The sequence below is a fragment of the Eumetopias jubatus genome, unplaced genomic scaffold (genome assembly GCF_037043125.1).
Source record: "Eumetopias jubatus isolate StellerSeaLion01/CBP00866 unplaced genomic scaffold, mEumJub1_p1.0 scaffold_8, whole genome shotgun sequence".
Taxonomy (NCBI): domain Eukaryota; kingdom Metazoa; phylum Chordata; class Mammalia; order Carnivora; family Otariidae; genus Eumetopias; species Eumetopias jubatus.
The window spans coordinates 117,283,780-117,298,646 of NW_028274814.1; the positions used below are offsets into that span (position 1 = coordinate 117,283,780).

Here is a 14,867-nt window from a genome sequence, read left to right on the forward strand (position 1 = left end):
CTAAATAACATCACACTCATTACTTTCTAATCTCAAAAGGGAAAACAAAACTGCCCAATGGAGAGATCAGGCTGTCATCACTCTAACCCAAGGGTCAAGTTTAGCAACCCTGATAGTGGGTTATCCAGGTCTTATGTGTCTTCCGATATGATTTAACATGAAGTACATACCCAGCAATATCTCTAGTGCATTCTAATCAAAATGTTTATCTTGAATCTATCAAGATTTTTTTAGAGATTACAAGAAACATGGGAGGTAGAGGGACAAGCTAAATGACATGACAAGGAACCAACCAGTCGAATATAGAAGGTAAGATAATCTACAGGACACTTGGCCTGGATTCTTCAACACTAATTATTTCTTCAACAACAATTAAAAAAGGAACTGTGCTTGAGTAAAAGAGACTTGAGAGTCTTAAAAACTAGATACAATGTGTGATCCTGGATTGAACACTGACAAGGACAAACCAGTTCTAAAGGACATTTTGGGACCAGTTACGGAATTGGAATACAGTGTGAGTATTAGAGTATATGAGAATAAACTATAATTGAAGGCAATGATCACTAACTAAATAAAGTAGGTTACAGAATAGAGCATACTATGATTTTATTTTGGTTAAAAAATATAATACGTACATGCACAGAGAAAGACCTTGAAAGATTTGCATTAAGCTGTCAACAGAGAGGATCTCTGGAGGTAAGAAACTGAAATTTTAAATTTTCCTCTAAATTTTTTTAATGTATATGTGATAGCTTCTATAATAAGGGAGTTATTTAAAATATTATTAAAAGAAATCAGCCCTAAACTTAAACATAGCTATGATGGTGTTTTCAAAAAAAAAAAGAGAGAGAGAAAGGGATAATAATGATAGAGACTTTAACACCAGAGAGCACAAGTGAAAGAAGGGTTATAAGGTATTTAAATTATTTAAAGAGTAACCTTAGCATCTGCATGAAAAAGAATCCCAATATTTAATTAATGGACTAATTAAAATATAATGGTCTTGATATTGTTTGTATTATACCTAAAGTAATAAAATCCTCATATAAAAATACAATAAATAATTTTTAGGAAACTTCATTGTTAAGTTTAGTATTTTAAATGAATTTACTTTGAAACTATCAAGAGAACAAATACTATAGGAGTTTGCCATTAATTTAAAGTATGAATATACATTGAACTGATAGAAATTATACTGAATAAATCCATTAATTATGGAGCAGCATCATGCCAAAAATTAGCATGGAAAATAACATTATCTGTTGTATCACTAGCATTTACTTTTTATTTTCTTATTTTTTGCTTTCAACATCTACTTTACTACATGTTTGAGGGCACAAAGTTTATTTTGTTTCCATAGAGAAAGAAAATATAATACTTTAGTGCTAGTCTTGATATCTTAAATTGATTAATGAATGAGTAAATGTATGTATGAATGTGGGAATGAATGAATTTACAGGGTTGTCAATTAGATTGTTCCTTTTCATAAAGTAGCAGAGGAAGCTAGTTGGTGTGTAAGGTTTCCGAATTTTCTTATCAGCTTTCTTTGGCCTTAGCTATTGAACTTGTAAAAATGGAAAAACAAAGTGAAATGAAAGAGTGTCTGGTTTTGCTTTGGCAGGTTCCAGTCTTTTCTTCAAAGTGAGTAAACATGTTTTTAAGAATTCTTTGAATAATTGCACTTATGTTTTCAATTGTGATGAACTCAGTGGATTCTTTGACTCTGGCAGAAACCTGATGAGGAAGTATAGTTTACTTCCTGGAGGGTGGCTCAGATGCCCAAAGCTTTTCTTTTTTTTTTTTTTTTTAATGTCTTACTAAAAAACTGGGCAGATTATTTTTTCTTTTGCCAAGATAATAGAAAGTGCTTATAGGAAGAGCCTCTACACACAGATTATTGGGAAATAGAACTTAAATTAAGGAGTCTTCATTTCCCTGTGTTCAAAATCTAAGATTCTGATTACTTCATTTGTTCTTCAGAAACATATTTATTATTTAAAATGTCTTCTTTTCCTTATTAAAATTTAAATGAATTTAAATAAAATATTAAAAGGGCATAAAAGGATATAAGAGATTAGTCAACAGTCAAAAAGTCAAGAGTTTTATATTTTAGATTGTTTAGGTTGGGGGGAATATTTCATTGAGAGTTTCCCTTTTTCTTTGTCACTCAGTTATCTGTTTCTCTTTGTTATTAGTCAAAGACTACAGTGACTTCTTAAGAACATAACTGGGGTTTCCTGGACTTTTATTTGAAAGGAATTAGATCCAGAACATAAATTATGTACCTGTATTAGCAGTGCAATTAAGAAACAGATGGCAAGTACATAATGTGGGAAATACAGAGCATTTTTAAAAATATGGTTTTTTTAAAGATTTTATTTATTTATTTATTTGTCAGAGAGAAGGTGAGAGAGAGAGAGAGAGAGAGAGCAAGCACAAGCAGGGGGAGCTGCAGGCAGAGGGAGAAGGAGCCTGATGTGGGGCTCAATCCCGGGACTGCAGGATCATAGGCAAATGCTTAACCAACTGATCCACCCCAAAATATGTTTGTTTTAATAGAACTTACTATCTGGGTACTGTGTTATTATTTAGGTACTAATGGTAGGTACTAGAGATGCTATGATCAAAAATCTAAATCCCATCCTCAAATTTAATGAAGGAGACAGAAGTAAGTAGCATATGACACAATATGAAAGTGTACTTGTAGAGTATAAAGGTAAGAATTCCACGCTTACTTGCTTGGCTCTTCCACCGTAATTACATTTGAAGATGCAAATTTCCCTTAATTTCAAGTTTCTCTAAGATTCTGTAGTGGTTTTGTTGTTGTTGTTTTAATTTCTGTTTCTAATTTGAAACCAGAATGATCATTTAATGAAAAACAAGATGATGAGAATTTGAGAGTTGTTTTCTATCCAGGAGACACAGATGCTTCTCATGCAATTGTAAAAAATTAATTCAATATTATTTGCACAGATGGAATTTTGCATTCGAATTTCCTTTGGGAGCAAGTTCTACCCAGGGCACCATAATAGGACCTAGCTTTCAGATGAAGTGTTAGTGCCATCCAAATTTATGAAAGTGTTTTCTATGCTACTGGTACAAGCTGAGACTTCTCTTTTAGGGCAGAAAATATTATATTGCTGGATTTTAAAATATTTTACTTTTATAGAACATGTGGAAGAGAAATAATTTTTTTATGTCAGTTCAAAGAATTCCATTTGGATTGTCCCCAGAATTCAGATGGTGAAAAGGAGAGATACTCTTTGGTGAGTTTATTTCAGTTGTGGTTTAGAGAACGTTAGGACAAGGAGCAAATCAGCAGAGACAAAGCAGTTATTAAGCTACAAAAGTCTAATGCTTACCAGGATTGAGGATTGGACAAGTGCAGCCTCTGTTAGTCCACGATTCTGGATATAATGTTCGTTTTCCTCGTAAAATTTTCAATTTGGTAGATTTTAAGACTTTTTTTATCTTCACATTGACCTCAGCATGAGACCCTTTGTCGTGAGCTGATAAAATCTTTATTTTTATCACTGTAACAACACAATCCCAAAAGTCAAAATGCATAGAATTTCATACTGCCTTTTGAACTTGGAATAACTTAAATATGCATTTCAGAGTATAATGGAAAAGTTAACTAATGATGATGCAAATGTGGAAATTTGCTTTAAAAATCATTAGGCTCATCTTGATAAGCACTGAGTAATATGTAGAATTGTTGAATCACTGTATTATACACCTGAAACTAATAAAAAAAAAAACCTGTATGTTAACTATACCAGAATTTTAAAAAACTCAAAAAAACCATTAGGCTCACTAACTTTTGCATTGGTTTCACCTTATTTATCTATATTAACTGTACTGTTCCTTCTTAGACATTTTCAACCACTGTTTCCCATTTCATTATGCTAAGAGACTGTCAGTCATTTGCCTACTACAAACATAGTCTTAAACACAGTTAGCTATCAAATCCAAATAGAAATAAGGTGTATAGGAAGAAGAATGCTTTCTATTTAGATTCTGACTATATTTTCCTCTGGTTCACTGTGTATTAAAGTTACAACAAAGAACAAACACAATGTTACTGCCAGAATATATTTTACATATTCTAAAGAGATTAAATAATTAAATATTGATTATTTAATCTTCTTCCCTGGATGAAAAATGCAAACTGACTGGGGTTAGGGTGGCTGTCTTTCCACAGGATGGCAGAGCTTCAGTATTCCCTATAACTCACAATTGTATTATGCTCTGCTCTTCCATCTATGAATTGGATATGGCTGGGGATTAAGCAGTGGAATAATTTGGGGTGGGGAAGAAAGTACACCGAAGGAACACTGGATGTAGTGTTCTATATTGTTAGAAGAGTTCTTACATGCTCATTTATATCTTGATGGAAAATTCTGTGTAATGAGGGAACTCTATATTGGCTGGTCCCAATTCATGAGAATATGGTTGTCAGATAGCAGTTTTTATAGAATCACCAAATTTTAGACTTTTAATGGGTCTTAAGAGTTCATCTAGTCTTGTTTTATGTTTGAGGAAGCAAATTTTAAGAAATTAAGTGAACTTCCCAAATTTGCATGACCAGTTAGTTAGAGGTAGAGTTTGGGCTGGAACCCCAATAAGATAAATGTATGAAGGGTATGTAGCATAGTGCTTGGCTCATGGCTAATGCTCAACAAATGTTCACTATTATTTTTCTACTAGACTGTATGCTCAAAGAGAACTGGGACCTCATCTATTCACTCTTATAGCTTAATAAATATTTGCCAAAGGAATAAACAATGAATCAAGTTTTTTTCCCCATTAATAGAGAGAATGGGGAGGGGGAAACCATTTTTTTCCAAGTCTGTGGGTGTTTCGCACCTAGTAAGAACAAAGTATTTAATTACATCATTAAGAATGTCCGAGTTTTCTTTTCTTTTTTTTAAGATTTTATTTATTTATTTGACAGAGACACAGCGAAAGAGGGAACACAAGCAGGGGGAGTGGGAGACAGAGAAGCAGGCTTCCTGTGGAGCAGGGAGACCGATGCGGGGCTCAATCCCAGGACCCTGGGATCACGACCTGAGTTGAAGGCAGACATTTAACCATCTGAGCCACCCAGGCACCCGTGTCCAAGTTTTCTTAAGGAGAAAATAATACAGTTGTATTAAAAGATGCCAGTGCAGTTGTTTGTAAATTAGAGAGCTACTAAATATTGAAAACCAGTTGGTATTTCCACTAAACTGACTACCTTTGGACTAAATTGTCATGTTTTTTGCTTCTGATAGTAAATACCATTTTCTCTAAACTAACTTTTCTTTATTGAGCACTATACATTTCAAGTTTTCTTCTGTTATTTAGCCAAGTTGTCAGGTGAAAGGAGGGAAATATGTATGTAATTTTAGATAAGATTTATGAGGTTTTTAACATTTACTTTTTTATCTTTTATGAGATTAAGTACAATGTTATCAAGAACCTAAACCCTTGATTTCAGAAATCATGACTCAAAATATTCTCTTCATTGTAATGTGTATTTCGGGCAGTATGAATTATGGAACAATAAAAAGCCTTAGATACTAGGCTTTTTAGTCAAGAATATGTTGGCAAGATAAGGCATCTAATTTGCTTTACTAGTAAACATAAAGCCATTTAGAATTTGAAGATAGTAACAGTCTTAGGGCAGTGACATTTTCCTTTATCTATATTTTCCTGGTACTTGAAAGATACAGGAGTCTAGAATATACAGAGAGGGCAGGGAAAAAGCTTGGATGGACAGCTAATCTCAGTGCTTCCCAAATATACACCCTCTTCCTCCTTCTTGCCAGTTACTGAGCATATAGTGTGTGCTAGATATTGTGTTGTGTTGAAAAAGTGCTCAACATCGCTCGGCATCAGGGAAATCCAAATCAAAACCTCAATGAGATACCACCTCACACCAGTCAGAATGGCTAAAATTAACAAGTCAGGAAACGACAGATGTTGGCGGGGATGCGGAGAAAGGGGAACCCTCCTACACTGTTGGTGGGAATGCAAGCTCGTGCAACCACTCTGGAAACAGTATGGAGGTTCCTCAAATAGTTGAAAATAGAGCTACCATACAATCCAGCAATTGCACTACTGGGTATTTACCACAAAGATACAAAGGTAGGGACCCAAAGGGGTACATGTACCCCAATGTTTATAGCAGCAATGTCTACAATAGCCAAACTATGGAAAGAGCCAAGATGTCCATCGACAGTTGAATGGATAAAGAAGATGTGGTATATATACACAATGGAATATTATGCAGCCATCAAAAGGAATGAGATCTTGCCTTTTGCAACGACGTGGATAGAACTAGAGGGTGTTATGCTGAGTGAAATAAGTCAATCAGAGAAAGACATGTATCATATGACCTCACTGATATGAGGAATTCTTAATCTCAGGAAACAAACTGAGGGTTGCTGGAGTGGTGGGGGGTGGGAGGGACGGGGTGGCTGGGTGATAGACATTGGGGAGGGTATGTGCTATGGTGAGCGCTGTGAATTGTGCAAGACTGAGCTGTACTTCTGAAACAAATAATGCAATATATGTTAAGAAAAAAAAAGGAGGAGATAGCAAGAGGGGAAGAATGAAGGGGAGTAAATTGGAGGGGGAGACAAACCATGAGAGACGATGGACTCTGAAAAACAAACTGAGGGTTCTAGAGGGGAGGGGGGTGGGGGGATGGGTTAGCCTGGTGATGGGTATTAAAGAGGGCACATTCTGTGTGGAGCACTGGGTGGTATGTACAAACAATGAATCATGGAACACTACATCAAAAACTAATGATGTAATGTATGGTGATTAACATAACAATAAAAAATTTAAAAAAGAAAAAAGATATTGTGTTGTGTGCTTTTCAAAAATCCCATTTTATGGGATAGGTGGCATCATCCCTATTTTACAGATGAAGAAATCTAGAGAGGTTAAGTTATCCATGTGATAGACCAGAAATCAAACCTATATATGTTTGAATCCAAAGCTCGAGCTCTTAATCACTGTGAAATAGTGTTTGAACTGATTTCTGCTTAGTATTACTACATGATAACTGGAACAGATTATTACTCGAAACTGGTATTACTACATGAAACTGGCACAGGAATCATTTTAGTGGCTAGAGAGTTCCCTTGCTTCTTTTCCTCATAGTAGGACGGCCTTGCCTTTGCTCTACAAGCCTCCTGCCCTCACCAGAACATTCAACAGCATCTTTATTGGAATTATTATATAAGACTAATGCTTTGATATATTGAGAATGTCATAGACTAAGCCTCCCAATTCCTAAAAAAAAACTCTTTGTACTTGGTTTGAATAGATTCTTAGAAGCATTCAAGGAGGGGCTCCTGGGTGGCTCAGTCGTCAAGCGTCTGCCTTTGGCTCAGGTCATGATCCCAGGGTCCTGGGATCAAGCCCCGCATCAAGCCCCGCATTGAGCCCCGCATCGAGCCCCGCATCGGGTTCCCTGCTCAGCGGGAAGCCTGTTTCTCCTTCTCCTATTCCCCCTGTTTGTGTTCCCTCTCTCGCTGTGTCTCTCTCTGTCAAATAAATAAAAAAAAAAAATCTTTAAAAAAAAAATAAGCATTCAAGGACTTCAAACTTACCATATGAATATTTCATTCCACAGAATGCCTTGGAGTTTCCTAACACCTGTTCTTTACATTCACATTTACCTACAGAAAGTAAATGAAAAATAGTTATTTAGAAACAAAGAAGAGGGAAAAAAAAACGAGCAAGTAAATCTAGGTAGCATAACTCATTTTTTTTAATTGAAGTATAATTAACATATAGTGTTATATTAGTTTCAGGTGTCAGGTTGTAGAACTCTAAAGCTTGAGTGATTCATACAACATAATCCATAAATACTAAGAAACCATACAAAGTCATTTAAACGAAGTAGAGTCACTTTCTGAATTGAATTAGTTATCATTCAATAAAATATTGACTTAGGAGAAATAGAGGTAGAAACAATGATATATTTTAATGCTTATAATTGATGTTACGATAGATATAGTCCAGTATTAAGACTCCATGCTAATGGAAAGGAACAATGGAATGGATAAACTATAGGAAAGACAACTGTCTTTTTACAATTAATGTTCACCACAGCAAAAGTCAAATATAGTAAAATAATCGAGCAGTCTTTTGAAGGTAATGCCATCCAATTTAAAAGTATTTATTGAACACCTTTTATGTGTAGGACATGATGCTATATACTTCAGAGTCTATAAAGATGAGCAATATACAATTCTTGCCTGGAGGCTTACAATTCAGTAAGGTGAATAAAGCAAGTGTACACACAGTGTTCTAAGACAGGCACAATATGTTTGGGTGGGAGGGCCACATGTTTGGGAAGATGGAAAAAGGCTACATGGCTGAAGAAGGATTTGAGATGGACTCTGAAGTATAAGTAGGATATTTTTTTGACAGTTTCAGTGATGTATGACAGTTATTGTGTGTCAGATATTTGGTACGCCCTGTGAAAGACTTTCAAAATGCCTTTGATAGAATCTATACACAGCATTCTCATTGATTTATCTGCTTCCTCTCTAAACTGTGATCCTTGGAGCGCCTGGGTGGCTCAGTTGGTTAAGCAACTGCCTTCAGCTCAGGTCATGATCCCAGGGTCCTGGGTTCGAGCCCAGTATCAGGCTCTGCCCAGTGAGAACCTGCTTCTCCCTCTCCCTGCCGCTCCCCCTGCTTGTTCTCTCTCTCTCTCTGTCAGATAAATAAAAAATAAAATCTTTAAAAATAAATAAATAAACTGTGATCCTTGAGGATGACAGTTACATCTTATTTATCTTTATATTCCTAGAACCCAGAAGGGGTAGGATTTCCATTCTTACATAACAATTAGATATAATTTTATCATCCCTCCCCTTCTGCCCTCACGCATTGCATTTTGTAGGCATTGAGTGGCATGAAAGTAGGTAACATTTACTAAGGAGCAGTTACTGTGTGCCAGGCACTATTTTAAGTGTTTTATATTTATTTACTCATCTAAGATTCTAACAGGTAGAAATTTGACAAGAATGTAGAGATATTAGAGTGAGGAAAGAAATGTAAGAGAGAAGGGCAGGGTGTGTTCATGGAAGAGTCAGTGGTTCTGTTTTTCTTGGGTACAGATTGAGTTGTGAATAGTAGAAGATATCATGGAGGACCTGGACTGTTAGGGCCTGAATTTAATGTGTTAGAGAAAGGGGATTTTTTTTTTTTTTTTAGTATAGTTCACACACAATGTTACATTAGTTTCAGGTGATTCAACAAGTTATATGTTATGCTATGTCACCACAAGTGTGGCTACCATCTGTCACCATGCAAGGCTATTGCAATATCATTGACTGTATTCCCTATGCTGTACCTTTATTTCCATGACTTATTAATTTCATAAATGGAGGCCTGTATCTCCCATTCCCCTTCCCCCATTTTGTCCATTGATAAAGGGGAATTTTCAAAGCTCATAAAAATTATTGGCATGGAAAGAAAATGGAAGCAGGGACCAGTTAAAAGCTGATGAAATTGATGACAGCAACAGTAACTGAAATGAGTGCCAACCACAAGCCATAAACTATATAAGGAACTTTATCCATATGATCTTGTTTAATATCTATAATAACCTTATGAGATAGGCATTATTAACAAATGAAAAAATAAAGGCTCAGAGAAGTTAATTAGCTTGTCCAAGGCAACATAACTAACAAGTAGATGGGTCTGGGTCTGGGAGAATCTGAAGCCCCTGATCTTTCCACTGTATTCTCTGTAAGTCAGATAAAATGTGGGTCTGAACAAAAGAGATGGCTGTAGGTCTAGAGAGGAAGAAATATTAAGGGAGGCTGCAGACTTAGGGTCTACAAATCTTGTCAATGGATTGGAAGAGGAAGCCTAAGAATGAACTTGGAGTTTTCCTGTCACCTTGCAGCCAAGGTGACAGAAGACTGAAGTATTACTAACAGAAATAGGGAAGTTAGGAGGAGAGCACTTCAGGGATGTATAACTTAAGGTTTTTTGTAGCAATCAGTGGTTTAACTTAATTGTTCAAAGGATATGGAGTAGCTCACAGGAGAAAAAGCTGAAGAACCAGAACTCAGAAAAGACAATCAGGAGAGCAGCAAAGATCTAGGTATCAGGAACTGTTGTGCAGTCCCTTTTATGGATTTGCCATCGGAATCGTGAACTGGGATCACTTTCAGACCTCGTCACTTTCAGCTCAAGATTTAAGTTCCGGGGAGAGCACATCTGATTGGCCTGGCCAAGACTGTATTTATTGGGCGGGGGGGGAAGGGTGGCTCCCTAGAGAAAAACTGGGTTGAGCTACCGCAGAAATAGCAGGAATAAAGGGGAAATGGATCTGGTTAGGCAAAAACAACAGAGGTCTAGCATGAGGAGAATATAATGAATTAGAGTTGCTGACAAAACATCCGCGTGGAAATGAGAGTATGATTCTGGTGAGATGAGGTTGGGTAGACATGGTGATGTGGCAAATAGTGACATACCGGCTCTAACTAAAGCTGCTCTAGAGACCAGAGAATGAGATGTGTAAGTGGAAAAACACAGTGGAATTAAATAGTGGGAATGAGAAATCTAAGGTTCTTAAAATTAGCTGTTGTGATTTGTTAAATAATATTGCATATAATCTAAACATAGCAGAGAGGGTTACTCATTCGGAAATTGGAGTAACCTAAGTAGGTAGCCCACAGCCTTTGATAATTCCACCGAAGCTGGAGAGTACGGTAACTACCGTGCTAAAAAACCTAATGGAGCTCCAAATGGCATATATTATTACTCAACTGATGTTCTTCTTTGTAGTCCTTCAGCCAACAGGAACATACAAAGTTCCGTTATTTGAAGATCTTCCTGTGGTTGCTTTCCAATACTCCCTTTTCATATGTTAAGAAATCAGACATTAAAAATTTTTTTCATAAAGATTACCATTGTAATCATTTTAAAAAAAGATTGTATTTATTTATTTGAGGGGGGCTGGGAGGGGCAAAGGGGGAGGGAGAAGGGCAAGCAAGACTCTGCTGAGTGCAGAGTCCTTTGCAGGGGCTCAATTTCACAATCTTGAGATCATGACCTGAGCTGAAACCAAAGTCTAACGCTTAACCAACTGAGCCACCCAGGCGCCCCTAAAATTTGTTTTTGAATGAATCTTTGTTGATCAGGCTTTAACCCAGATGTGTTGTCTTAAAGGAAATCTGGAAGGGGAGAAAAACCTAGTTAGTTAATATTGGGCTATTAGAACATTGTTTATAGTCCTGTGGTACTGGTTAAAACCAGTTTTCTTGTACAAATTCTGTAGTACTACTTAAAGCCAGTTTTGTTGTACAAGTTCTATGGTACTAATTAAAGCCAGACTTGTACAGGAGGCAAAATTTTACATCTAAGACGATGGACTCTGAAAAACAAACTGAGGGTTCTAGAGGGGAGGTGGGTGGGGGATGGGCTAGCCTGGTGATGTGTATTAAAGAGGGCACATTCTGTGTGGAGCACTGGGTGTTATGCACAAACAATGAATCATGGAACACTACATCAAAAACTAATGATGTAATGTATGGTGATTAACATAACAATAAAAAATTTTACATCTAATGTTCTCTATCTCCTAAGAAGTGGTAGAAATTAAGGGTATCTTGTTGGTATAGTGCATTATATTTCTAGTTTGAGAAACTATGGTAGGTAAATAGGTAGGTAGGCACATATATTTGAGAACGAACTATAGTGCTTAAAAAACTGACCATTTTTTTGTTGTTGTTTAAAAAAGGTGCCACGAGCACAGCACTCTTCTATACCCAATGGGAATACTGATATTTAGCAGGAAACCAAACAATGGCTTCCTCTATCTGGAGCTCCTCCAGATGAATTTCAGAGACTCTCTAGGGGTAGCACAGACCTAACAGCTGTTATGGATGTGAGTTCGAAGTGATTCTGATGCCAGCACGTTATGTGCTGAATTGGTGTATCGCCAATTCCCTAGTAACATGATTGGCTTAATGAATGTCCTATGGTCCTAAAAACTTGATTTTTACAGATTTGGCCAGCAGGCAAATTTGAATCATTATGAAAATCATTGTGTTAGTAAAATAGAAGAAAAGTTCCAAAAGTGGTTGAGTTAAAATTATAGAATTCAGACTATTTAGCATTGAGGCCAAAAATTAATGGGAAAGATTTTTTTTCTTTTTCAAATGCTAAAAAAGATAAATATGACTACTTTGTATTCCTTTATCTTTCCCACCTTCTTTCCTGTTGTGAACTAAAATGAAACCATGAGGAAAATGATCAAGATTATGTTAAGTGAAAAAAAACATGATACAGAATTACAAATACAGGTGTTTCTCAAATTTGGGTTCTTGGTCCTTGAAGAGTCCATAAGTTCTCTATGAAAGTGTATTAAAATTGTGGTTTCTTACTCTGCCCCAGTCACCCTGGTCTCCTTGCTGACCTCAGGGCTTTTGCACTTGCTATTTCTTCTGCCTAAACTCTCCTCCCTCTTTTACCTGTATAGCTTACTCTCTTAACTTTTTTAGTTTTCTTTTTTTTTTACCTCATATGTCACCTTTCACAGGATTTTCCTTGATCACCTTTTTTAAAAGTATGCCCCTCTGACCACTTATTATCTCCCTCCCTGCTTTACTTCTCTATTATATTAAAAAACATGACACTAAATATTTTACTTATTAATATTATTAGTTGTCTTCCTCCACAAGAATGTAAGCTCCTTGGAGGTTGGGATTTTTATCTGTTCTGTTCCATTACTATATTTACAGTACTGGCATACATTGTGGGTATTCAGTAAATATTTGTTGGGTAGATGAATGAATTTATAAGGAATTACTAATTAGTGAGAAAATGACAAATTGGAAATACACAGAAAAAGAGACCTGAATGGTTAAGAAAGCATGAAAAGTTACTAAAACTGTTAGTAATCAGGAAAATACAATTTAAAATGGCAAGGTCCCAGTCCATACTCATCAGATTGGCAAAAGTTGAGAGATTTGATAATGTTAACTTTAGAAGCCCCAAAATATTAAATGAGTTGAATTGTGCCTGAGTTGGTGAGGTAGAATAGTGCTTGGCCCCTTGTATGTGCTTTATAAAAATTTGTTAAATAAATACAAAGTATCAGTGAGGATATAAAGCAACAGGATATCATACTTTGCTTGTAGATGCAAATCTGTATAACCACTTTGGAGAGCTATTTGGCAATATGTGGTAAATTTGATAAAAAACCATACTAGTGGCCCAACAGTGGCTAGGTTTTACCCTAGGAGAAGATCAGCAAACTTTTTCTATAAAGGGATAGATAATAAAGGTGTTAAGATTTATGGGCTGAGACAAAATTAAAGATACTATGCAGGTATTAATATAACTATTTAAATTATAACTATAAACCTTAGAGCAGGTAGCTTGTGAGCTGTAGAAAAACAGTTGGCAGGCCAGATTTGGTCTGAGGGCCAGTTTGCCAGCCCTGCTCTAATGAAACTTTTTTTTTTTTTTTTTTTTTGGTGAATCTCCTTCTTAAGTGCACCAAGTCACATTTAAGAGAATATTCGTTGGGGCGCCTGGGTGGCTCATTCAGTTAAGTGTCTCTTTTCGGCTCAAGTCATGATCCCAGGGTCCTGGGATCCAGCCCCGCATTGGGCTCCCTGCTCGGTGGGGAGTCTGCTTGTCTCTCTTCCTCTGCCTGTCCCCCCCAGTGCTCATGCTCTCTCTCTCTCTCTCAAATAAATAAAATCTTTTTAAAAAATTATTTTAAAAAAAACATTCGTTATAACATTACATAAAATTGGAAATTAGAAATATCCTAAATGGCAGATAATGAGAGAATAAAAAGTGGCATATTCAAGTAATAGAATGCATAAATCTAAAAAAAATACATATTCAGATCAAAGAAAGTTTTAAAGGCATAGGTAAGTTATCATGTGCATGCAATTTTAAAAAACACTCTATTTATATATGTAGTAATAGTAAAAACATTAAAGATAATGATAAATACCAAAATTCAGGTTAGTGGTTATTCTGTGGAGTAAGGGAGGCTAGTGAAGTTGGAGATTGGTACAGGTCTTCAAATGTATCTATAACACTTTAAAATTGAAATGAAAATATGAAACAATTATGGCAAAACATAAAATTTGGTTAACAGTAGCTGGTGTGTATATGGGTGTTAATAATACATTTTTGGCATTTGTAATGTTTAATAAAAAGAATTTTTTGGTGACAATTTCACAATACACACAAATCATTATGTTGTACACCTAAACTAATATGTTATATGTCAATTATACCCCAATAAAAATTAAAAAAATTATTGTAAGTTTCATTTGGATCATTTTGGGAGCACTTTACAACCAAATGCTGACACAAGATTTCATGCCCACATTTGTGTTTGTGTTATGGAGCAAGTTGGTGCTGAACAGAACCACTTGACTTTCTATAAGAGAAGAATAGAGGCAGGATCAACACAGAAACCAGGTATTCACACCAATATCACAGCATGCTCATCAAACAAAGGAACAGATAAACATCATAGGAAAATAGAGTCAGGAAATAGTAGTATAGACTTCGTAGACCCAAAGAACCATATTTATGTAGGAAAGAGTGTTTTGGCTTCAGTAAAAATCATTCTTTATATTCAATTAATGGTGTTATTTTGAATTTTATTAGTTTTGTTATTTGGCTTATAATTAGTTTTATAAAATTATTTTTGTTTTCTAGTTGTAAAAAAGATATAAACATAAGGAGTTTACACTTAGCTTTGTGTATTTTAAGTTTCGTTAGGTCTATAAGAATATTTTTCCTTTAAATGGATCTCTACATTTCCAAACGTAATATATTCAATTAGCTCTCACCTGTGTAAAACAGTATGT

The 14,867-nt window shown here is 35.7% G+C and overlaps 1 protein-coding gene across 2 annotated transcripts in view; it reads right to left on the bottom strand.

The window, feature by feature from the left end:
* Positions 1-14,867, bottom strand: part of NTN4 (netrin 4) — a 108,080-nt gene that overhangs the window by 3,529 nt on the left and 89,684 nt on the right. For both annotated transcript variants that reach the window (XM_028105453.2, XM_028105452.2), the window contains 2 exons: positions 7,608-7,676; positions 3,363-3,533 (listed from right to left, as the gene is read on the bottom strand). In XM_028105453.2, coding sequence (XP_027961254.1) covers positions 3,363-3,533; positions 7,608-7,676 — 240 coding nt within the window. The remainder of the gene's footprint in view (positions 1-3,362; positions 3,534-7,607; positions 7,677-14,867) is intronic.